Source organism: Eubalaena glacialis, chromosome 4 (assembly GCF_028564815.1).
Source record: "Eubalaena glacialis isolate mEubGla1 chromosome 4, mEubGla1.1.hap2.+ XY, whole genome shotgun sequence".
Lineage (NCBI taxonomy): Eukaryota > Metazoa > Chordata > Mammalia > Artiodactyla > Balaenidae > Eubalaena > Eubalaena glacialis.
In genome coordinates this window covers 152,076,100-152,102,220 of record NC_083719.1, presented here as the reverse complement: position 1 = coordinate 152,102,220, position 26,121 = coordinate 152,076,100, and the positions used below count along the sequence as shown (strand labels likewise).

Genomic DNA, 26,121 nt, shown 5'->3' with positions numbered 1-26,121 from the left:
ACTCAAAGATCTTTACCAAATGACAGTAGTTATTTCCAAATTAATATATAACTTTCTTTTCATTTGAATCTTTAGTGTTCAACAAAAACATGTATTACTTTGTTATAAAGATGTTATTAAAAATGAATTAAAATATATGGAAAACCAGCTCACTCATATTATTCATATGAATATATTTGACTATACTACTTATTAGAGATATAACTTTTACAAATCACTTAAGTCTTGGTTTTCTCATCAGTAAAAAGGAAAATAATACGTTCTCCAAAAGGCCAAGTACAAAATGCTTTAGCTCATAATAGCAGCTCAGTAACTAAATTTCTAAGTACTTCGTAAATTTCTGTAAATTATATGGCTACCACTTACCGACAGGATAATTCTCCATCCATAGCATCATGTTCATCTGTACTGGTATATGTTAATCTTCCTCCAACAACTGTCCCAACCAAGTATACCAGCCAGGCAAGACGTCCTAATATATAACAAGGAAAAAATCGTTTAGAAAGTATTGATAGAAACAAAGCTTATTTTTCACAATATTCTAAAATTAGCAAAAGTTCTTCCAAACAAGTGATAAACTACTGTGAACTCAGTTCTTGACACAGTGAAGAGTTGGATTTTAAGTTCACCAAGGTAGTATAATAGTGAAAATGACACATTTTAGAGTCAGATACAACTATGAATCCCAGCTCTACCAATCTGCTATGTGATCTTGCATAAGTTACTTACTTCTTTAGGGCTTAGGATTTTCATTTGCAAAATGGAGAAAATAATATCTACCATGAAGATTTGATTAACATAAATTTGATAACAAAACACCAAATGTTATGTCAACATCAAGGGCTGTTATTAAGTACCAGTATGATCCAATGACCAGTACCTTCTCTGAATAGTCAATATCATGGTAGTACCAGTCTGATCATTTTTTAAATTGCCCAGGCTTGGAAGATAATGGATGGTATACATTTACTCCCTTTACATGTTTATGCATAATTTTTTAAAAATCCAAAATTTTCACTATGCAAATTACATTGTTTGACAACCAGATTAACCTCACAGACAGTAGGAGCAAAGGACTAAATAACTTTATAACAGTGGCACAAATGGCAATGCCTTATAGTTTTCAGAAATCTTACTTTGGGGGCAGCCAAAATTGACTAATTTAGAAATGGAGGTATTTATTGAATAATTTTTGTTTAGGCACATTACTTTACTTCTCTAGATTCATTGATCTATGTATCAAATTCTCCAGGATTTTTGAGACATTTATGAATAATTAACAACAAACCAATTATTTTTCTAAAAAGAAACTTTGTGCTAATCTTGGGGACTGACTTTTCAAAGATGAGCCGGCTATTTTATAATACTAAAATCAATTATGTTTCTCTATTGGGAAACTTTTTCAAGTGAACTGAAGTGTTTTTTACAAGGTATTGAAAAGAGACTGCCCATGCTTGTTAGAAGACCTAGGAAGGATAAATAAATGTGGGAAGAAAAACACATTCTTCCTATATTCCTGTGGATTCTACCAGTCACTACAACTAATCAACAATTCCTTCAAACTTCTGGAGAGACATAAGCCTCTTGAGGTGACAAACTTCCTGTAATGCAGAAATATAACCTGGTAAGTATCCATATCCCTTAACCTATCACAAAGCCATAAATAAATCAGAACTGACTTAAGTATGTAGCCTTATACATTACCAATGTAAAACAGAACACTAATTTGATCAAGTAATTCATAAAACAGACTCAAGCTTCAAGATATGTATAATTAGTGAAAAAAGTAACAGAAAAAAGGCCCATGTAGGAAACTGAAGATAGCAATATTAAGTTACCATATGCAGTTGAAATGTATTTTATGATCAATATAAACGCCTATTAATAACATAATGCTCTCCCCTGATGACCCCGCTTCCTTCTGTGGACCCTCTCAAGTGGTAGCTGATTTCTCTTCCACACCTCTTGTAACTTGCGCCTTGAACCCAGATGTTCACTTGATGTTCCTCATTTTTACCTCCAGAACAGTCTCCTCTCTCTCCATTGTAAAAGCACTCAGCTTTACATCCTATGTCATCATACTACCAAATTCTCTTTCTTATTCCAATTATCTACTCTCCTTCAGGTTGTTACTCCTTATTTTTTTGACCGTGTTAGCTGCTGGTTCACTGCCACTCTTTCCAACAGTATTTTTTTTTTTATCATAACCAATAATGATTTCAATATCTACAAAAATGAATCTTCCAACTCCAACAATCCTTTGTTCTACTGGGAACCTCCAGTCACTTGAACCTATCACCTAAACAACTTTACTGAAATATAATTCACATACCATACGATTCACTCACTTAAAGTATACAATTCAATGTTTTCTAATAAATTCACAGGGTTGTACAACCACCACCACATTCTAGTTTTAGAACATATTCATCCCTCTCAAAAGAAATCCTACTCTGTACCCACTCCCTCCAGCCCTAAGCAACCACTAATCTACTTTATGTCTCCTTAGATTTTTCCCATTCTATTTCATATGAATAGAATCATAAAATATTTGATCTTTGTGACTGTCTTCTTTCACTTAGTGTAATGTGTAAAGATCATCCATGTTATAGCTTGTATTGGTACTTCATTCGTTTTTATGGCCAAATAACATTCCACTGTTTGGGTATATCACATTTTGTTTACCTACTCCAAAGTTGATGGGCATTTGGGCTGTTTCCACCTTTTGGCTTTGTAAATAGTGCTTCTATGAACATTTGTGTACAGTTTTTAATGCAGATATGTTTTCATTTCTCTCAGATATACCTAGAATTGGAATTGGTGGGTCATATGATACCTATATTTTAACATTTTGAGGAACTGCCAAACTGCTTTCCAAAAGCAGCTGTACCATTTTATCAATACATTCCAACCAGCTATGTATGAAAGCCCAACTTCTCCAAATCCTTGCCAACACTTGTTATTATCTTTTTAATGTATCTGTCCTAGTGGGTATGAAGTGGTATGTTGTAATTCTAACATATCTTTCCCTAATGACCAACAATGTTGAGCATTTTCCATGTGCTTACTGGCCATTTGTATGTCTTCTTTGGAGAAATGTCTATTTAAATCCTTGGCTCAGTTTAAAATTGGGCTATTTATCTTTTTTATTTTTGAGTTGTCAGAGTTCTTTATATATTCTAGATACAAGTCTCTTGTCAGACATATGATTAGCAAATATTTTCTCCCATTCTGTGGGTTGTTTTCATTTTCTTCATGGTGTCCTCTGATGCACAGAAATGTTTAATTCTCATGTGGTACATATTGCTAATTTTTCCTTTGTTATTTCAGCTTTTGCTGTCAAATCTAAGAAACCATTGCCCAAACCAAAGTCATGAAGATTTAGTCCTATGTTTTCTTCTAAGAGTTTCATAGCTTTAACTCTTACATTTAGGTCTATGATTCATTTTGATTTAATTTTTTGTGTATGGTAGGATATAGGGTTCCAACTTCATTCTTTTGCATGTGGACATCCAGCTGTCCCAGCACCATTTGTTGAAAAGACAATCCTTCTGTCATTGAACTGTCTTCCTACCACAGTCAAAAATCAACTGATTACAAATTGGAGGGTTTATACCTTAACTCTCAACTACATCTCACTGATCTAGTGTCTACCTTTACACCAATACCACACTGTCTTGATTACTATTGCTCTGTCGTATACTTTGAAATCAGGAAGTGTGAGTCTTTCTACTATGTTTTTTTTTTCAAGATTATTTTGGATATCCTGGGTCTTCTGGATTTCCACAGTAATTTAAGGATCAGCTTGTCAATTCCTGAGAAGAAGCCAGTTGGGATTTTGACAGAGATTACACTGAATCCATTAAGTCAATTTGAGGAACACTGCCTTCTTAACAATATTAAGTCTTCTGAACCATGACCATGATGTCTTCCAATTTATTTAGATCTTTGATTTAATAATGTTTTACAGTGTCAGTGTACAAGACTTAACACTTCTTTTGTAAAGTTTTTACCTAAGTAGTTTATTCTTTTTAATGCTATTGTAAGTGGACTTGCTATCTTCACTTCATTTTTGATTGTTCATTGATAATATATAAACCCACTGTTGATTTCTGTCTATTGATCTTGTATCCTGCAACTTTGTTACTCTTTTATCAGTTCTAATAGTTTTTTGGGATCTGCCATTTTTTTCACTTTCTTACACCCTTCATGTCTTCTCTACCCTGCTTACCTACCTCCAGTTCTACTGTCAATCATTATAATCTCTGTCTTGCATACAATGTCAATTTCTCTCTTCCTCTGACATACTCATCTTACGAAACCGTAATTGTTTAAATCCAAATCCCCACCTACTCTTTGCCTATCCTCACACAGCTTAATGTACCTGCAAAAAGATACAACCATGTTGACTAGTCTCACTTTGAATGCACCTTCTCAGTCAGGTCTTACACAGCTATCCTATCAATTTTCAATACCTAGAGTATGGTAGCATGTCTTCAAGATACCCATCAATTCCTTCCCTCCATGTATGAAATTGCCATCAGGAAGTAGAGTCTATTTTTCCAATCCTTCGTAAGTCTGGGCTGGACTGTGACTGCTTTGACTAAAAGAATACGATAGAAGTGACACTTATTCCAGTACTGGGCTTAGCCTTTAAGAGAACTGGCAGCTTCCTCCAGTCTCTCAGGGAACGTTCACTTAGGGGAAGCCATTCACCATGTAAGAAGACCACATACCCTGAGACCTAAAGGCTAGCCATGTAGAGAGACTACATGGAGAGAGAAATGCCCAACTATAGCCCATTCATCAAACATTCCAGCAAAGAGAACAGACTTGTGAGTAAAGAATCATTCAGGTGATGCCAGCCTCAGCTGTCACCTGATTACAGCGCCTGAAAGGCCCCAAAGGAGAACCATCCAGTTGAAACTTATCAATCCCAGAGAACACTGAGAGATAAGAATAAAATTGTTATTTGATAAACCACTAAGTTTTGGGCAAAAGATAACCAGAATACAATCTGCCAACATTTCATATCCACCTTTCCTGATTCATTATTTTTTTAAATTTTAGCACTTATCACTTTCTAACATAATATATATTTTATTATTTATCTTGCTTTGTTACTTGTCTATTCCAATAGAATGTAAACTGCATGATAGCTGTTATTTTTTCTGTTTGGTTGTCTATTGCATATCCAGAGCCTGAAACAGTGCCTGGCATATATAAGTTATCAAATAGACATGGGTTATTGAATTAAGAAATCATTACAGAGAAAATACAGCATGAAACAGGCAAGAAGAAGTTAACAGCTTATTATCAATTTAGTAAACATTAAAATGTAGAGCCGTTATTAAAAATGAATGTTAATGGTAGTTACATTTCTATTGCTTATATAAAAGCAGCTTCTTAACGCACATTCAATACAAGGTATGATCTAGTCTATCCCGCTATTTGCAAATTCATCTACTTGGTAAAATTTATTTGTAATCTCCCAAATCAATACTTGTGATCATTCATGGACAGATGCAGAACAGCAAATAATTTAAGTTGCCTAATGTTCACATTCCAAGATTAGGTAAAACAAAGCAACAATCTGCTTTCTTGTTTCATCTCTCATACTATAAACAGCTAAGTATCCCTGTTTGGTATCTTTTTGGTATCACATTGTTTTTGCACTTTTGTGCTCCTTGTTTATAATTTCACTGTTTAAAATAGTCAACAAGAGTAGTGCTAATGTGTTGCCTAGTGTTCCTAAGTGAAAAAAAAAGCTATTATGTACCTTGTAGAGAAAATACACGTGTTAAGCTTCGTCCAGGCATGGGTTGTAGTGCTGTTGGCTGTGAGTTCAATGTTAACGAATCAATGATATATATTAATATAAAGTGTCTTTAAGCAGGAACACATAACACAAGGTTATATGTTGATCAGTCGATGAAAATGTGACCAGAAGCCTGCAGGAACCCAACCTGTATTTCCCCTAGGAGCAATGGTTTAATATTTGCTAATTCAGTGTTCACAGAAACTTTATAGAACATTAAATACCAAATAAGGAGAATCGACTGTATTTCTCAGAATCTTACAAAGGTTATCATTAATAGATTGTGCTCCAATGTGTGTGGGGCATACACATTTTATATAATTGATACGAATCTAAAACATTGTGACCATAATCTTTGGTGAATGTAGTATAATAACTTACCTGCCCTATGAGAGTCATTATTTTTAAAATATCTTACTGCAAATTATTTCTCAAAATGAAAAATATTATTTAAATCTAAATAATAGCCTTCTTTATATATTTTATCTATTTAGATTCTTAGATACTAATTTTGCTTAAAGTAAGCTTCACTATTACTAAAAATAATAGCAAACATTTAAATAGTACTTACCATGCACTAAGTACTATTTTAAACATTATATGTATTATCTGTACCTATATTTATTTAGTGTCACAAATCCCTATTAAGAAGTATATGATTCAAATATAGGCAATGGATTTCCAAGAGTCCATTCTCATACCATTATGAGATATGTACCACTTCCTCTCAAGACTGATTAAAGGAAGTATTTGAACACAGTGGTCAATCAGCTAGACAGACCTTGATGATCCAACAACCTCTTAAGTGTTTATTTAATACATTTTAATTCCTAATCCTGACTGTTCTCTACCTGTCTCCCAGATTTTTACTACAGATGAGACTGCATCTCCCTTTGGGATCATTTCTAGGGCATTCACACTTCTTTCGATTCCCAAACCAGCCACCCTAAAACCAAGTATATGTGACACATGAAATTAACATTTGTTGAATGGCTGAATTTAAAATAAGCAAACTTACTTTTGGAGTTTATAACTAATGTAAATGTAGAAACATCTGCCTACTAGCTCTTCATAAAACAAGCCATCTTGAAAACAGACACTGATTATACATGAAACTTTTATATTTCTCTGTTGGAAGATCAAGAAATGAGATGGAGGTGTTTGTAATGAGGTGGATGGAGTTAGAGTCTGTCATACAGAGTGAAGTAAGTCAGAAAGAGAAAAAGAAATACAGTATGCTAACACATATATATGGAATCTAAGGAAAAAAAAAAAGGTCATGAAGAACCTAGTGGCAAGATGGGAATAAAGACACAGACCTACTAGAGAATGGACTTGAGGATATGGGGAGGGGGAGGGGTGAGATGTGACAGGGTGAGAGAGTGTCATGGACATATATACACTACCAAATGTAAAATAGATAGCTAGTGGGAAGCAGCCGCATAGCACAGGGAGATCAGCTCGGTGCTTTGTGACCACCTAGAGGGGTGGGATAGGGAGGGTGGGAGGGAGGGAGATGCAAGAGGGAAGAGATATGGGAACAAATGTATATGTATAACTGATTCACTTTGTTATAAAGCAGAAGCTAACACACCATTGTAAAGCAATTATACTTCAATAAAGATGTTAAAAAAAAAAATTTAAAAAATTAAAAAAAATAAAAATAAAAATAAATAAATAAATAAAAATGGAGGCAGTACAATTTAGCCACCAAGAGCACAACCTGGATTCAAATTCTGCCTCTACTATTTATTATGCTTGTTACTCAATCTTTTTGGCTTTAATTTCCTCATTTATAAATATGAAGATGATAATAATAATTGGCTCATAGGCTTCTGACAGCACTGAATGGTATTCTGCATGTAAAGTACTCATAATAATTCCTGCTACAAGGGCTGACTAAATGTTGGCTATTATTATTATTATTATTATTATTATTATTAAATAGCTATACCGTTTTTAGTTCTTCTATATCATAGCTACAAAAGCCATAAAACATATCAATATGGAATATTTATATGTCCATTCTAAGTTTTACTTTAAAGCTGCTCAAGAAAATGAAGTCACACAATATTTAAGAATTTTTAAGTTCTTCCCTCTCTACCAAAGAGGCTTGTCGCAATTAAAGCTACTTACAGTTAGCTGTGTCTACAAACAAAAACCCTGAACTGAAAAAAACTCTCAAGAATTTTCAGAAAATTCATTTGCTGAATATCTGCTATGTGCCATGTTCTGTCCACTGGGATATAACTAAATATGTATGAGGCAGGGTGAGAAGGGAGAAAGAGACCCTATGCCCAACAGATTGAACCTGGTGAGAGAGAGAAAAGTGAAAAAATGATTTTTCAATGCAGTGTGATGAGTATCACTGTCTAATAATAAATATTAAATATAGGACAAGAATTTCTCAAATTTTAATTTTTTATTCTTCAATTCATTTTATTTTGTGACCTTGAAATTAAGGCTTTGATATCAAAGAATGCTATGCAAAGATAGCATGTGATCAATTGTGAGCATTTTTTGTAAAATTATGGTAAATTTTGAATGGAAGTTTATTCAGAGAGAAGTAGGATGTATATTTACTCTTTCCCTGTTCTGTTTTAGAAAGCAGTGATTTCTATTGTACGAGACAGAAAAGCATGAATTTTTAACTCTAAAAATTAACAACTACTAACTGAATAAATTAGGATTAGTGTTAGAAATGAACAATGCAATGAAATATAAAGGCATTTTAATTAATCTATCAAATACAATTTTCCTATTTCACTGAATGAGTGATATTTCTCATACACATTAAACCTTACCCTAAAACTCTAGAATATTAGAGTTACAGCGTTCAGAATAATAGATGTTAAAAAGTTACATTGGTTACGGAATTATATCCACAAAGTTTAAAGAACCATGTAAATCCATAAATCTAAATTGCATTTAGAAATTTAAATATCCTATACATGAGTTTCATATCTATAATTTTTTTTTTAAATCTCATCTTAGATTACATTTCCATTATAGTTTTTCATTTTTCGATTTATTCTGAAATGTTCAAGGCACTTGTTTTAGCAGCTGTTCAAGAACAGAACAATTTTTCCTTTAACAAAATAATTATTGCTGTAATAATCTGTAATTATGGTTTATAACTGCAATAATCCCAAAGAAATCAGTCATTACCCTAGATCACAAGTAATCGTTAACTACTGTTAATGACCTATTTCTTAGGGATTATTGTTTTCGTAAACCATGACCATATCACCACGAATATGGAAGAGCAAGACAATATAATACAAATGAGATCATAATATGATAATAAACTTATTTTGTAACATTAAAAGCCATTAAGCATCTAAATTAAAGCACACATAACGAGAGCATATAATTTTCTTTGTTCAACACTAACTGAAGTCTTCACACAAAAGAAATTGAACACTACCATATACAGCAGTACAAACTAGAACCACACTAGGCATTTTTCATAATATAAAACAATTATTTTTGAATAGACCACAGATATTTTTAAAGGGCAGACAGACTCCTTCTCACTAACCTTTTGACTAGAAGAAAGGAAAAAAACATATCTATTAAACATTTCTATGTATCAGGCATTATATTAGAAACTTTGAAATGATGTTTTATTAAAACTACAACTACAAAAACTCCCTGAATTTGTATTAATCAAGAACCAGGTCTGGGGCTTCCCTGGTGGCGCAGTGGTTAAGAATCTGCCTGCCAATGCAGGGTACATGGGTTCGAGCCCTGGTCCAGGAAGATCCCACATGCCGCGGGGCAACTGAGCCCGTGCGCCACAATTGCTGAGCCTGCGCTCTAGAGCCCGTGAGCCACAGCTGCTGGGCCCACGCACCACAACTACTGAAGCCTGCACGCCACAACTACTGAAGCCCGCACGCCTAGAGCCCATGCTCCACAACGAGAGGCCACCCCAATGAGAAGCCCACGCACCGCAACGAAGAGTAGCCCCCACTCGCCACAACTAGAGAAAGCCTGCCCGCAGCAACGAAGACCCAACACAGTCAAAAAAAAAAAAAAAAAAATCGGGTCTGACATTTTATTCAATAGATAGACCTATTTAATACCAATAAACTATTACATTTCAGTTAATTCCATTCATGTATCTTAGAACAGCTATACTTTCTTTCAGTACCCTTTTGTAGGAAAACAAGTCTTTGATTTTACAGCTGAATCTTTTTACACTGTAAGTAATATTTGATACATATGAAAGAATATATGTAATGTATATAAAGTACAGTCTTCCCTCAGTATCCACAGGGGATTATTTCCAGGATCCCTATGGATACAAAAATCTGCAGATGCTCAAGTCCCTTATATAAAATGGCACAGTATTTGCATATAACCTATTCGTAACCTCCATATGCTTTAACTCATCTCTAGATTACTTATAAACCTAATACAATGTAAAGTCTAGGTAAAGAGTTGTAAATACAATGTAAATGCTAAGTAAACAGTTGCTGGCACATGGCAAATTCAAGTTTGGCTTTTTGGAACTTTCTGGAATTTTATTTTGGGGGGAATATTTTCTGTGGTTGAATTAGCAAGTGCAGAAACCTCAGATACAGGCGGATGACTGTATAATAAAACAAACTCCTGTGAACCCCCTATCCAATTTAACAACCAAGGCATTACCAATACTGTCACACCTACCTCCATAACCCGAACCTAGCTTTTCCCCTTACCTTCCACACTAGAAGTAACCATGACTGTATTTGATGCTTACTATTTTCTTGACATCTTTTTGTTTTATCACTTACAGATATATTCTTAAACAATATATTTTTAGTCTCACTTGTTTCGGGGCTTTATTTAAGCGTTTCAAACTATAGTTTTCTGAAAATTGTTTTTTTTTCCACTAATTATTTCTGAAATTCATCTTTAAGTATACCTGTAGTTCATTTTTAAATGTTATATAATATTCCATTGTATAATTATATTATGATCTGTTTATCCATTTTCATGTTGATGGACATTTGAGCTTTTTCCATTTTTTTGCCTTTAATAACACTAAGGCTATGAACATTCTCATGCCATGTCCCCTTGTTTAGAAAAGCTTTTCTAAAGGACATATCTAAGAGTGGAAGTGCCAGGTCAGAAGGTATTCAAATGTTCCACTTTTCAAGATAACAACAAAGTGATTTCCATTCTATTTCCAAATGACTATACTTTATACTCCTACCAGAAGGATGTAAAAATTCCCTTTGATCTACATTCTCCTGGAAGATTTACTTTTGCCAATCTACTGGAAGTAAAATGGTATCTCATGTGCCTTGATTTCCCTTTCTCTTATGAGTAGTGACATGCTTATTTGTATCTATTGATCATTTCCCTAAAGAATTGTTTGTTTTATTGATTTCCAGGATTTATTTCCAGGTTCTTCTAAATGGTGATCCTTGCTTGGGTTAGTGTGTGTGTATGTGTTGCAAATATCTTCTTTGACTTCTGGTATTTTTTTTTTTTTTAATCTTGTGTTGATTTTAAGTTATTTTTCTAGGAATTTACTAATTTTGAGTTTTCTAATTTGTTGACTTCAAAAAATACTACGTATAATTTTATCTTTTAAACCTTTGCTGTATCTGTAATTGTGTTTCCCCTCTTGATCCTAATGTTATCTGTGAATTCTCTTTTCTTCTTATCTCATGAGAGGTTTGTCAATTTTATTAGTACTTTTAAAGCATTAACTTTTGATTTTTTTGATATTACTGAATCTTTGTCTTTTAGTTCCTTAATTTCTGCTCTTTGTTTCCTTCTTTCTCCTTTCTTTGGGTTTGATCTGCTCCTCTCATTCTAACCTCTCAACTTGGATGCTTAAGTCACAACATTTCAGCCTTTCTTGTTTTTGTGAAATAAATTTCCTACTGAATTCCAAACATGTTGTATTTCCACTTTTCTTTGTTTTTTAATTTCCCTAAGACTTCTTTGTTTACTCCATAATTACTTAGAAGTACGTTTATAAAATTACCAACTTTATGGAATTTGTTATTTTTACAGGTTAGTTTTAATTTAATCGCAAATTGGTAAGAAAATCTGGACTCTATGATACTGTCATTGAAATTTGTTGAGACTCGCTTTATGTACTAATACTTGGTTAACTTTTTAAAACTGAGATATAATTGACATATAACATATTAGTTTCAGGTGTACAACAAAATGATTTGATATTTGTATATATTGGGAAATGATCACCACAATAAGTCTAGTTAACATCTACCACCACACAGTCACAAATTTTATTTTCTTGTGGTGAGAACTTTCAAAATCTACTCTCTCAGCAACTTTCAAATATGCAATACAGTATTATTAACTATAGTTTCCATGCTGTATATTACATCTCCATGATTTATTTATTTTATAACTGGAAGTTTATACCTTTTGACCATCTTTACCCATTTCACCCACTCCCCAACCCCACCATAGCAACCACCAATCTGTTCTCTGTATCTACGAGTTTGTTTTGTTTTGTTTTTCAGATTCCACATACAATGAAATCATACAGTATTTGTCTTTCTCTGTCTTAGTTCACTTAAAATGCTCTCAAGGTCAATCCGTGTTGTCACAAATGGCAAGATGTCATTCTTTTTTATGACTGAATAATATTCCTTATATACTATATAATGTATAATAATTTTACATATATATGTTTATGTGTACACACACACACACCACACTTTCTTATCCACTCCTCCAGCAATGGATACTTAGAGGTTGCTTCAATGTCTTGACTATTGTAAACAAGGCTGCAATGAACATGGGGGTGTAGATATCCTTTTGAGTTAGTATTTTCATTTTCTTCAAATATTCAGAAGTGGAATTGCTAGATGATATGGTAGTTCTGTTTTTGACTTTCTGAGGACCCTCCATATTGTTTTCCATATTGGCTGTACCAATTTACATTCCCACCAACAGTGCACAGGGTTCCCTTTTCTCCACATCCTTGCAAACAGTTGTTATATCTTGTCTTTAAGATAATAGCCATTCTAATAGGTGTGAGGTGATATATCATGGTGGTTTTGATTTGCATTTCCCTGAGAATCAGTGATGTTCAGTACCTTTTCACGTACCTAAAAGCCATTCACATGTCTTCTTTGGAAACATATCTATTCAGATCCTTGGTCATTTTTTAATTGGGTTGTTTATTTTTTTGCTATTGAGCTCTGTGAGTTCTTTACATATATTAGATATTAGCCCTTTATCAATATGTGACTTACAAATATTTTCTCCCATTTGGTAGGTTGCCGTTTCATTTTGTTGATGGTTTCCTTTGCTGTGCAGAAACTTTTTATTGATATAGTCCCACTTACCACTTACTTATTTTTGCTTTTGTTGCCTTTGCTTTTGGTGTCAAATCCAAAAAATCACAGTGAAGACCAATGTCTAGAAGCTTACTACCTATGTTTTCTTCTAGGTGTTTTATGGTTTCAGGTCTTATGTTCAAGTCTTTTATCGATTTGAGTTATTTTTGTGTGTAGTGCAAGATAGGGGTAGAGTTTCATTCTTCTGCATGTGGCTATATAGTTTTCCCAACACCATTTATTGAAGAGACTGTCCTTTCCCCATTGTATATTCTTAGCTCTATGTCATAAATTAACTGACCATGTGGACATGGGCTTATTTCTGGGCTCTCTATACTGTTCCACTGATTTATGTATCTGTTTCTATGCCAATGCCATACTGTTTTGATCACTATAGCTTTGTAATATAGTTCAGAGTCAAGAAGCGTGATGCCTCTAGCTTTGTTCTTCTTGGTCAATTTTTTTAAAAACATGCCACGTGTCCTATTAATATTTTCTAACTGTTGGTTCCAGCATTTTATATACATCAATTCAATAAAGTCTGTTATTCATATTGTTCAAATCCTTTTGACTTCCATATTTGATTTATCAACAATTTGCAGAAATGTACTGCAACTCCTCATTATAATGCTACATATGTCAATTTCTCCCATAGGATTACCATCTTTTGCTTGATGTTTTGAGACTATTTCAAGGTATTAGATATTTGAAATTGTTATACCTTCTTAGTATACAAACAATTATCTCCAGTTCTAGTAATGCTTTTTATCTTACACTCTTGTTTGATATTAATATAACTACCCCAACTTCTTTTAGGTTCGTATTTACACAGCACATTTTTTTATCCTTTTACTTTCAACTTTCTATGTTTTAAAGTTTTGAGTATGTCTCTTATAATGGGCATTTGGCTCACTGGAATAATTTTTAAAATATTCAACTTTATAATCTGGCTTGATTGTAAATTTAATTCATTTATGTTTATTAGATTAATAATGTATGTGGAATGCTCCTACTATGTTATTTTCCATTACTGTCTTTCTTTTCGTCTCTCTTTTCTTTTCTTGGCTTTTTAAAACACTGAGTTTGCATGTTTACCTATTTCATTATTTTTCCTCTACTGTGTGATGGAAGTTAATCACATATCTTACACTTTTGTTACTCTTGAAATTTTACCATCTTAATTCTCTTCCAAAATAAAACAAAGCATTAAGACAATTTTAATTCTTATCACATCCCTCTCTCATGTACTACTGTTTATGGTAGTTTCTTTTTTAATTTCACAAGTTAAAAACAATAACTTTTTTAAAAATATAAGGCTATGTTTGTTAAGATTTGTGTGTTTACCAATTTCTGTGTGTTCCTTTCCTTCCTTCTGGAATCATGTCCCTTCTTCCTGAAAAATAATCTTTAGAACGTTTAATGAAAACTTTTAATAAAGAACCTCAGTAAAGATCTACTGGTAGTAAAAATTCTGTTTTCACTTGTCCAAAAGTGGTTTCAGTATCTTTGTTCATGAAAGATACTTTTGCTGACATACAGTTATACGATGGCCATTATTTTGACTCAATTTTTTGAGAATAATATTCCACAATCTTCTGGCTTACATTTTTACTGTTGAGAAGTGAGTTTTTCGGTCTATTTTACACTCTTTAAGCTGCTTTTGAGATTTTCTGTCTTTGGAGCTACACAGTTTGACTAAAGTGTTGTTTTTTTTTGACTGGTACATTTTGGATTTGCTGTATTGACAGATGCATGTCTTTCATTAATTCTAAAAAATTCTCAGAAAGAATGTTTTCTGTTATTGCTTCTGTTCCATTCTCTCTATTCTGCCTTCTGGGATCCAATTTGACATATCTGACCTTTTCATTCCATCTTTTAACTTCTCTTTTAATAGCTACTTTTGACTTGCCTGATGGTCCAGTGGTTAAGATTCCACACTTCCACTTCCAGAGGGCACGGGTTTGATGCCTGGTCGGGGAACAAAGATTCCCACGTGCCGTGAGGTGCGGCCAAAAAAAATTTTTTTAATAAAAAATAGAAAAATAAATCCTTCACCAGTTTAAAAAAAAAAAAAAAGTTACTTTCCTTGTTTCCCCACATTCTTAAAAATTTCTTCAAATCTAACCGCCAATTTTCTAAGTCTTTCCTCAGCAGGCTCTAATTTACTGTTTAACAAATTCATTAAATTTTAGATGACAAAAAATATTTTTTTCAATAATAAAAGTTTCATTTGAGTCTTCTTCAATCTGCCTGGTCATTTTTCATTCTCTTGTTTGCTCATCTGTAGTTCTTTTTCCTTTAAACATTTCATACATAATTATTTTATATTCCTATAAAATTCCAATATCTTAAGTCCTTGAGGAGATCTAAATCAAATAAACCATTCACTGTTTTTGTTAGTGCTCCGTCATGGTACCTTGTTTTGTTGTTTGTGTGCTGGTTATTTTTTAAATCATGAAGAGTTAATTGACTGCTCTTAATCTGCAGGATTCTTAAGGCACTAAAGTATGGTTGCTATTCTTTACAGAAGATTTTAATTTACTTTTTTGCTGGAAGGCAAGGGGATCTACCAGTTTCAGACCACTATATCCCCTCTCAAGGGCTCAACTTAATATAAGAATCCCAAATTCAGTACACTGACTTTGCTACTAGCCTAAGGTTTTGTCACCAATTTAATCATTGATAATTTGCCTTTAAAGGCAACACTGCCTTTTTTGCCCTTGTTTGCTACCCACCAGTTCATTCTGGTTAAAGTTCATTTTTTGAGGGGGAAGTAGTCAGAAGAGAGAGGGACAGAGAAGTGGAGGAGAGCAGACTGGAGGAGTAGGAACCTCAGAAATTTCATATACTTATTTCAAGCCAAGCAATGCAGGATCTGATTGTTTGCAGCTCAAAGGCCTTTCAGAGCATGTAGTTGACCACACTGAAGTGAAAGTTACTACTAATTCTTTACTTTTAAGAAGCAAACACTAATTGTGATATAAAACCAAAAACAAAAAATGTGATTTTTATAGGTAGTTGGTTAAACATGAACCAAATTATAACATAATCTGAATTAATATAAAAAATGAATCAGAAAAGATATTATATAAGGCTGCCATTGTGTCATCAGGCAAAAAAAAAAAAAAAAAAAAAAAAAAAACCCAAAACACTGTAAGACAGGCTTACAGGGCAACCACATATCTACAAAAAGAACTGAAGGGACAAGTGGGGACTGAAATCCAGCCTGTACTCTACTCACCATACTAGCATATTATACTTGCCTGGGTGCTTTTTCTAATTTGCACAAAGGCACCAAATATATTACTGAGTTGGTAAGAAAGTAAAATAAATCCACAAAGGCCAAAATAGATGTCTGGGCTGAAACTGAGAGATATATGCATAGAAACAACTAGAGAACTTGAGCTTCTTGTTTGAAGGACAAAGGACAAAGCCTAGGGCATGCCCAATAAGAGGACTCCAACAAGAAACTCTTACACCCTTAGCAAGAAAGTGAACTGTCTGCCCTAGACAAAGAAAGACAAAACAGAAAATTGTCTAACTTGATTTCCATGTTAGTCACAGGAAAGAAGGAAAAATCCCTCAATTCAGACCTCACACAGCGAGTGGCCTAAATACAGACTAACGGTGTGATATGAAAAACCTTATTCTAAGGAAGCAGTTTAAATGGTATTGAGTTGATAGTCCTCCTCCACCCCATTTAGTAGATGGACCAAACATTTCAATTAAAGGACAGAGATGGTCAGCAGTGATTTTTTTTTTAAAGGAAGAACTATACACTGTCTACAAGAGACACACTTTAAAAACAAAGACACAGACAGACTGGAAGTAAATGGATGGTGAAGGACATCCCATGTAAACAGAAAGCATAAGATGGCACTGGCTACAGTAATATCAAATGTGGTGGATTTTAAGATAAAAGGATCAATTAACAAGGAAGACAAAAAATTATAAATGTCTAAATGAAGCAAAAATTGAAAATTAAAAGTAGTATATGGGACTTCCCTGGTGGTGCAGTGGTTAAGAATCCACCTGCCAGTGCAGGGGACACGGGTTCGATCCCTGGTCCGGGAAGATCCCACATGCCGTGGAGCAACTAAGCCTGTGTGCCACAACTACCGAGCCTGTGCTCTAGAGCCTGCGAGCCACAACTATTGAGCCCGCGTGCCACAACTACTGAAACCCGTGCGCTCTAGGGCCCGTGTGCCGCAACTACTGAGCCCATGTGCTGCAACTACTGAAGCCCGTGTGCCTAGAGCCTGTGCTCCGCAACAAGAGAAGCCACCACAACTAGAGAAAGCCCACGCACAGCAACAAAGACCCAACACAGCCAAAAATAAAAAAAATTTTTTTTAATTAAAAAAATAAAAAGTAGTATAGACTATTCCACAATCATATTTGGAGATTTAATACCTCTTTCTCTGTAAATAATAGAAATAGGCCCCCCCCAAAAAACAGAAAAAAATCAGTAAAAACAAAGAATATCTGCACAATACTATTAATCATCTTGACTTAATTTCTATTTACATACTACTATACCCAACTATGGCTATGGTAAAATACATATTCTTTTCAAGCGTACATGGTCTGTTTGTCACGACAGACCATATGCTGGGTCATAAAACAAGTCTCAATAAACTTAAAGTCTGAAATCATACAAAATGATATTTGCCCAAGGTAGAATTAAATTAGAAATCAGAAACAATAAGACAACTAGGAAAACCCCAAATATTTGGAAATAAAAGCATACTTCGAATAATCCATAAACTAACAAAGAAATAACAGACTAGAAAATATTTTTAACTAAATGATAATGAAAATAAAAGATCAAAATTCATGATATGCAGCTAAAGCAATGCTCAAAGCAGAATTTATAGCTTTAAATGTTTTTATTAGAATACAAAAAAATCTAAAAATTAAAGATGTGATGCCTCCATCCAAAATTAGAAAAAAAGACCAAATAAAATCAAGTATAAGGCAGAAAATAATAAAGCCCCCCAAAAAATTTATGAAATAAAAAATGAACAAACAAAAAAAAAAAGAAAGAAAATCAGTGAAACTAAAAGTTGATTTCTTGAAAAGATTAACAAAGTTGATAAATACCTAGTTAGTCTATCAGGGGAAAAAAGAAAAAGGGCAAAAATTATCAAATGGATGAAGGGGGGTCAAAAGGTACAAACTTCCAGTTATAAAATAAATATCATGGGGATGTAATGTTCAGCATGGTGACTATAGTTAATAATGCTGTATTGCATTATTTGAAAGTTGCTAAGATAGTAGATCTCAAAAGTCCTCATCACAAGAAAAAAAATGTTTAACTATGTATAGTGATGGATGTTAACTAGACTTTTTGTGGTGATCATTTCCTAATATATACAAATACCAAATTATTGTTGTACATCTGAAAATAATATTATGTGGCAAGTATACTTCAATTTTTAAAATAGGAAGAATGAAAGAAAAGACATCACTTCAGATCCTACAGACATTAAAAGAATAATAATGAAATATTAGAAATAACTTTATTCCAGTAAATTTAAAAATAGGACCAATTCCTTGAAAGACACAAATGACTAAATTTGACCCCAGGTGAAAGAGAACATTTGAATAGTCCTATACCAATTAACAAAATTTCATTCGTAACAATAAACCCTCCAGGCCCACTGGCTTCACTGATGAATCCTATCAAACTCTTAAGAAAGAAATAATACCAATACAACACAAACTCTTTCAGAGTGTAAAGAAGGAGGAAGAAACACTTCTTGACTCATTTTATGAGGCCAGTATTATCCTGCTACCAAAACCAAAGTCATCACAAAAAAAGAAAACTACAGACAAATATCCTTCACGAACATCAATGTAAAATAAAATTTCTGCAAACTAAATCTAACACTATATAAAGGAACAGTATCGTAACCAAGCAGGATTTATCCTAGGAATGGAAAGCTGGTTTAACAGAAAAATCAACCAATATAATTCATTATATTAGTAAAATAAAAAAGAAAACAAAGGTCATTTGAGTAGGTACATAAAAAAGCATTCAAAGAAATCAATGCCCCACTCATTATAAATAGCCTGAGAAACAGAAGGGAACTTCATCAAATTTATTACCAATGATAAAAGGCTCAATGCTTTCTATGTACAAACAGAAACAAGGCCAGAATATCCATTCTTACCGCTTTTGTTCAACATTGTACTAAAGGTCCTACCAGTGGAATAAGGAAAGAAAAAGAAATAAAAGGCATGAAGACAAGACATAAAACTGTATTTTAGGTGACATGATCATATAAAACAATCCTAAAGAATCTACAAAAAAAGCTATTAGAACTAATAAGTAAATTTAGCAAAATCACAGGACACAAAGACAAAAATCAATTCTGGTCTTATATAAAATAGCAAAGACTAATCAAAATTTACAATAGCACCAAAATATATAGGAATAAATTTTCTGAAAGATTTTTAATACCTATGAACTGAAAACAATAAAACATTGCAAAGAAAACTTTAAAACACCTACATAAGTGGAGCAATATATCATGTCCATCAACTGGATATTAAGATGGACCATACTGATATATAGATTGAGGCAACCTCAATCAAAACTCTAATGAGTTTTTTTTTTTTTTAAGAAACTGACAAGTTGATGCTAAAATTAATACAGAAAAGCAAAAGATGTAGAACACAAAACTATTTTGAGAAAGAAGAACAAGACTGAAAGACTTAAATTACCTGATTTCAAGACTTATAAAGTTATAGTAACCAAGACAGTATAATATTGGCATAAGGATAGACATTTAGATCAATGGTACAGAATAGAGTCTAGTAAAAGACCTTAGCCTTTTACGGTCAACCGATTTTTGACAAAGGTACGTGATAATTCAATAGGAAAAAAGACAGTCTTTTCAGCAAACAGTGCTAGAACAACTTGATAACTGTACAGGTTGGGGAGGGGACCTTATCCTTACCTCACATCATTCACAAAAATTAACCCAAAGTGGATCACAGACTTAAACATAATAGCTAAAACTATTAAACTTCTAGAAGAAAAATATAGAACATATTCGTGACTTCAGTTACAGAAGATTTCTTAAATATAAAAAGCATAAGCCATGAAGAAAAAATTGAAAAGGCAGATCATCAAAATTTAAAACTCTGCCCTTCGAAAGACAGTTGAAAAGACAAACGACAGACAGGAAGAAAATATCTGCAACATGTATGTGAAAAAGGGACTGTATACAGAATATATAAAACACTTACAATTTCAATAATAAGACTGTGTACAAAAGAACAAACAACCCAATATAAAAATGGGCAAAAAATGTGAACAGACATTTCACAAAGGAAGATATAAGAATGGCCAAAAAAGCACAACTTCATTAATTATCAAGGAAATTCAAAGTATAACCACAATGAGATACTACTACTAGATACCCAGTAGAATGGCTAAAGTTAACAAGACAATATCAAATGATGATGAAGATGTGGATCATTCTTAATGGGAATGAAAAATGGTACACTTTGTAAAATAGCGTAGTAGTATCTTATAATATTATACACACATTTCTCATATGACCCAGCAAACTGTCACAGGTATTTACCCAAGAGAAATGACAATTTAAGTACATACAGAGATTTGTCTGCAAATATTCACAACATCATTATTCATAACAGGCAAAAACTGCAAGTATAACTCAAATGTCCATTAAGTGGTAAACAGCTAGACAAACTAAAGAAAAAGCCATACTATGGAATACTACATAGCAATAAAAAGGAACAAAATATTTATATATACAATATGTTTGACTCTCAAAAACATTATCCTAAGCAAACAAAGTCAAACACAAAAGACTAGTTATTGTATGATTTCATGTACACAGAAACCCAAAAGAGATGAACCATAGTGACAAAAACCAGTGGTTACCTGGATAAAGAGTTAGGAAAATGGATCAAAGGGCATGAGAAAATTATTTATAAGGTTCTCTGTCTTGAATGTGGTGGTAGTTACATGGCTATGTATCTACTAAATTCAAACTGTACACTCAAAAAAAAGAAAAAGAAAAAAAGAAAAAAGATATTTGCCACTCAACACAGACAAGGGGCTCATTTTTCTAAAATATAAAGAGCTCTTAAAAGTCAATAAGAAAAAAAAAAATCAATGAGAAAAAAAGAACCAATAACTGAACAACAAAAAAATGAGTAATTCTTTTACAGAAAAAGAAGACCAAATAGCTCTTAAATAAACAATGCTTAACCTCACTGATATGAGAATGTTAAATTATACTGAGAAATCATTTTTCACCTATAGGATTGCCAAAAATTCAAAAGCTTGGTAATACTGTCCTGTGAAGGCAATAACATGGAGCTCTCATAGACTGCTGGTGGACAAGTAAATTGGTGCAGTCCTTACAGAGAGTAATTTGGAAATATTTATAAAAATTACAAACACATTAACCCTTCTACCCAACAGCAATTCTGCTTCTGGAAATGTATCCTACAGATATACTTGCATAAATATAAAATGACAAGTACAAGGTTAATCTGTACAGCGTTACTTTTAATAGCAGAAGATGGCAAACAACTCAAATGACTCTCAACAATGGAGAGAATAGTTAAACAAATTATGATACATTCAAAAAATAAATATTACTCATCTATAAAAATTAAGTATTCTCTGTATACTGTTTTGAGAATAGCTATAAAATACATTGTTAAATGAGAAAAAGCAAGGAGTAGAATGTGAGTGTGGTATGCCACATTCCATGTAAATAAAAGGGGATAAGAACTTATATATTCCTAATTGTACATGCATACAGAAACTTTGGAAAGATGCAAAACCAATAAGAATCGTTATTTGTTAGAGTGAAGAATAGTAGGACAGATTATAGGACTGGAACAGAACACATTTTAATTTCTTTTTTCTGGACAACGTAAATATAATACCTCTTCAAAAGATTGGGTGAATTAATTAAAATAAAATTTGATATGAAAACTAAGAGAACAGACACATTAAAGTTACATGTAAAAACAGGTCACAAACTTGAGGACAATATTTACAATTCAAACAACTAAAGGATTAGTGTTAAAATATTATAAAGAGCTCCATTAGTAAAAAAAAAAAAAAAAAAAAAAAAAAAAAAGAACAAAATAATCCAAATGGTGAGGAGGAAATGAACAAAAGTCATGAACATATATATCACTGATGATGAAAGAACATAAACATAAACACTAAACTTCATTAATAATCATGAGAGTGAAAAGTAAAATATGCATGAGGTATATTACCTCAACTAGCCTGACAAAAAGTCTAACATTATGAGCCATTGGTGAGGATCTAGGTCAGAGTGGGTGGGATATAAAGTAGTACAATCACTTTGTAAAATATAGTTTGGCATTGTCTACTGAAGCTGACTATGTAATTAATATATATAACAATCTTTACAGCAGCATTCATTGCATTAGCAGAAAACAGAAAACACAAATACCCACTGACAAGAAAATTCATCAATAAATTGCAGTGTATTCAAACAACAGAACTGCAGCAGTACAAATGAAGGAACTATAGCTACAGCATCAACACAAACTCTCACGAATGCAACACTGAGAAAAAATAATGAAGCAAGTTGTAAAAGAATAAATAATTTTGATTCTATTTGTATAAAGTTCAAAAATATGCAAAACCATGCATTATTTTCAGAGTACATACATATGCAGTAAAACTGTGAAGAAGAGGCATCAATTAACGAACAAACATCAAGAATTTTTTGCTGGTAGGAAAAAGGGAACAGCAAAGATATTGGTATCGACCTGTTCTTTAAGCTATGTGATGGTGTTTGTTACTGCTAGTTACTATGTCTCAAAATATATAAATACCCTTTTGTGCTAACGAAAGAAATCAGTCATGACGACAAGATGCTACGAAGCAAAATGTTAGTTCTCCTCCATCTAATTTATAAATAATGAGAGACTAATAAAAGAGAACATTTCAAGAAGGTTAACTATTCCTCTATCCGCTGCTGAGCAGTATTGTGTGACTCAGAAAACAAACAAAAACTAAAAAAACAGATAATGAATAAAAGGTATTTTTAGAAGACAGTACGTAAATGTATAGGATAATTTTTAAAGAAATTTTTTAAAAGAGTTTAAATGGAAAATCACTCAAAGTTTGACTACCATCCCTTACCACTCACTTTCCAAACAAATATGAAAGAAAAAAACATCCTGGAACTGTAATTAAACTGCCTCCTATTAGAAATGTATATAGCCAGTTCCATTCTCATAAGTTATCCCACTTAAAATCTGAAAAGTGTATTTAATTCCCTATGTTCCTGAAAATCCTTTCGTATTAAGGAAATATACAGAAATAGATAAATTCTCCTTCAGTAAAGAATGAAAAATAAAGAGGAAATTGAGAAATTAAAATATAATAATAAAATAAAGCCATGGTGAAGGCAAATGAACAAATGCAAAACCACGATGAGGTCTTCGGTAAATTTTTACTGGCTAAAACTGGGCTCTGAATTTGCAGTCAGATATAGCAAAGAAGGAAACATGATTAGTTAAAGGATAGTTATAAGTTAATAAACTCTACTCAAAGATCATTATCAGCTTTTTTTGATACTGAAGCCAGAGAGAAATATTCCCTGTGAATATTATAAAGAACTAAAACCATCAAGCTGCCAAAATACCCAGAAGGTTAATAAAATTAATGGATTATTAGAGGAATAGAATTGGGGGAAATAAACAAAAATACGTTGCAGTAAAATTATTAAATAAATTGATTAATGAAGCTACTTAAAATTCAACATAATACCATATTATTATATTATTTATATGGGTCATATAAAATTTACTGACCTTCCTGAATTGCCATGTCCACAGTTATTCCAGAAGCTGAATGCAGAAGCTTTTGGTAATTCTGTGCATTTTGATCAAACAACTGTACAAGAAGAGTGCATGTCTTCTCATATTCACATCTGCTAACAGTGCACAACTGCTCCAACTGCTGAAACACAGTGGCGGTATCATCCAGCGGATCATCTAAATTATCTCTGCAAATATATAAGAAAAGGATTGCAGATGACATTAGAATGAGATGTACTTTTATTCACCACAAATAAGCTTTATTTATGTTAAATAAAAATTCTATCATGGATAAAGAAATAAAAGACATAGACTGGAAGGTAAGAAATAAAATGTCTATATTTGAAAATGTGAACCACAAGAAAGCTACTAGTACTAACAGGTGAGTGTATTTCCAAGGTGCTAGCAATACAGGTCAATATATAGAATTCATTACTATATACTAACATGAATTGGAAATTTAAATTTAAAAAACAGTACCTCCAAAGGCACCAGAAAACATAAAACACTAATTAAATCTTAAATATATGTAAGATCTAAAGACTGAATAATACAAAACAATGATGAAAGGAATCACAGAAGAGCTAAATAAATTAAAAGATAAACATGCTCATTGGCTAAAAGACTCAATATTGCTGAGATGTCAATTCTTCCTCCAAATTAATCTACAAATTCAATGCAATTCTAGTCAAAATTCCAGCAGGACTTTTCTTTGTAGATACTGACAAGGTGATTCTAACATTTACACAGAAAAGCAAAGGAAGTAAAAGAGCCAGAACAAAAGAGCCCTTTAAAAAGGGAAAACCAAGATGAAAATTCACACTACCTGATTTCAAAGCTTATTATAAGGCTACAGTACTCAAGGCAGGGGCTACTGGCAGGAGAAACACATAGACTAATGAGAATAGAGTCCAAAAATAGAACCATACATATGTGGTCAATTAATTTTTGAAAACAGAGTAAAGACAATTCAATGGAGAAAGGACAGTCTTTTCCACAAATGGTGTTGGGGATAACTGGTCTTCCCTATGCAAAAAAGAAAAAAAGGAAAGAAAAAGAACATTGAGTCTAAACCTCATATCATACAAAAATTAACTCAAAATGGATTATGGACCTAAATTTAAATTATAAAACTTCTAGAAGAAAAAAATAAAGGATAAATTGGACTTCATTAAACTTTAAAACTCCTGCTCTTTGAAAGACTCTGTTAAGGAAATGAAGAGGCAAGCAAAGGACTGGGAAAAAATATTTGCAAAACACATATGGTAAAAAGACTTGTGACCAGAATATACAGACCTCTCTAATCTCAATATAAGAAAATAAACAACCCAATAAAAAAATGGGAACATATTTGACAGGCATTTTACCAAAGAGTATATACAAATGGTAAATAAGCACATAAAAAGATCCTCAACATTGTTAGTTATTAAGGGAATGCAATTTGAAACCACAATGAGGCACCACACCTATTAGAATGACTAAAATTTTTTAAAACTGACAATATCAAGTGCTGGTGAGGATGCAGAGCAATTGGATTTTTCATACACTGCTGGTGGGAACGTGAAATGATACAGCCACTTTAGAAAATAGTTTGGCAATTTCTTATAAAGTAAAATATACACTTACCAGGCAACCCAGAAATCTCACACCTAGGAATTTATCCAAGAGAAATAAAAACTTAAATTCATACAAAAATCTGTATAGGAACACTTACAGCTATTTTACTCATAAAGGCAAAAACAGAAAGAACCCAAATGTCCATCAATAGGTGAGCGGACTAATAACTGTGATATATCCATAAAATGGTATACTATTCAGCAATAAAAAGTAAAGAACTACTGACACAAAATGGAAGAATCTCAAATGCATTATGCTAAGTGACAGAAGCCAGACTAAAGGGCTACATACTATATGATTTCATTTATGTAATAACATCCAAAAAAGACAAAAATTTTAGGGACCAAAACATCAATAATTGCCAGATGCTGAGGATGGGGAAAGGTATGACTACAAAGATACCTAAAAAAACTTTTTGGGGTGACGGAACTATTTTATATCTTGATTGTGTTGTTAAACACAACGGCATACACTTGTCAGAACTCAGAGAACTGTATACTAAAAAAGGTG

At 32.8% G+C, this 26,121-nt stretch overlaps 1 protein-coding gene across 1 annotated transcript in view; it reads right to left on the bottom strand.

Moving 5' to 3' along the window:
* Window positions 1–26,121, bottom strand: part of RANBP17 (RAN binding protein 17) — a 307,370-nt gene that overhangs the window by 240,677 nt on the left and 40,572 nt on the right. Inside the window, exons 12-13 of the mRNA XM_061188467.1 lie at window positions 23,989–24,182; window positions 367–472 (exon numbers count right to left, since the gene is read on the bottom strand). Of these exons, the coding sequence (XP_061044450.1) occupies window positions 367–472; window positions 23,989–24,182 (300 nt within the window). The remainder of the gene's footprint in view (window positions 1–366; window positions 473–23,988; window positions 24,183–26,121) is intronic.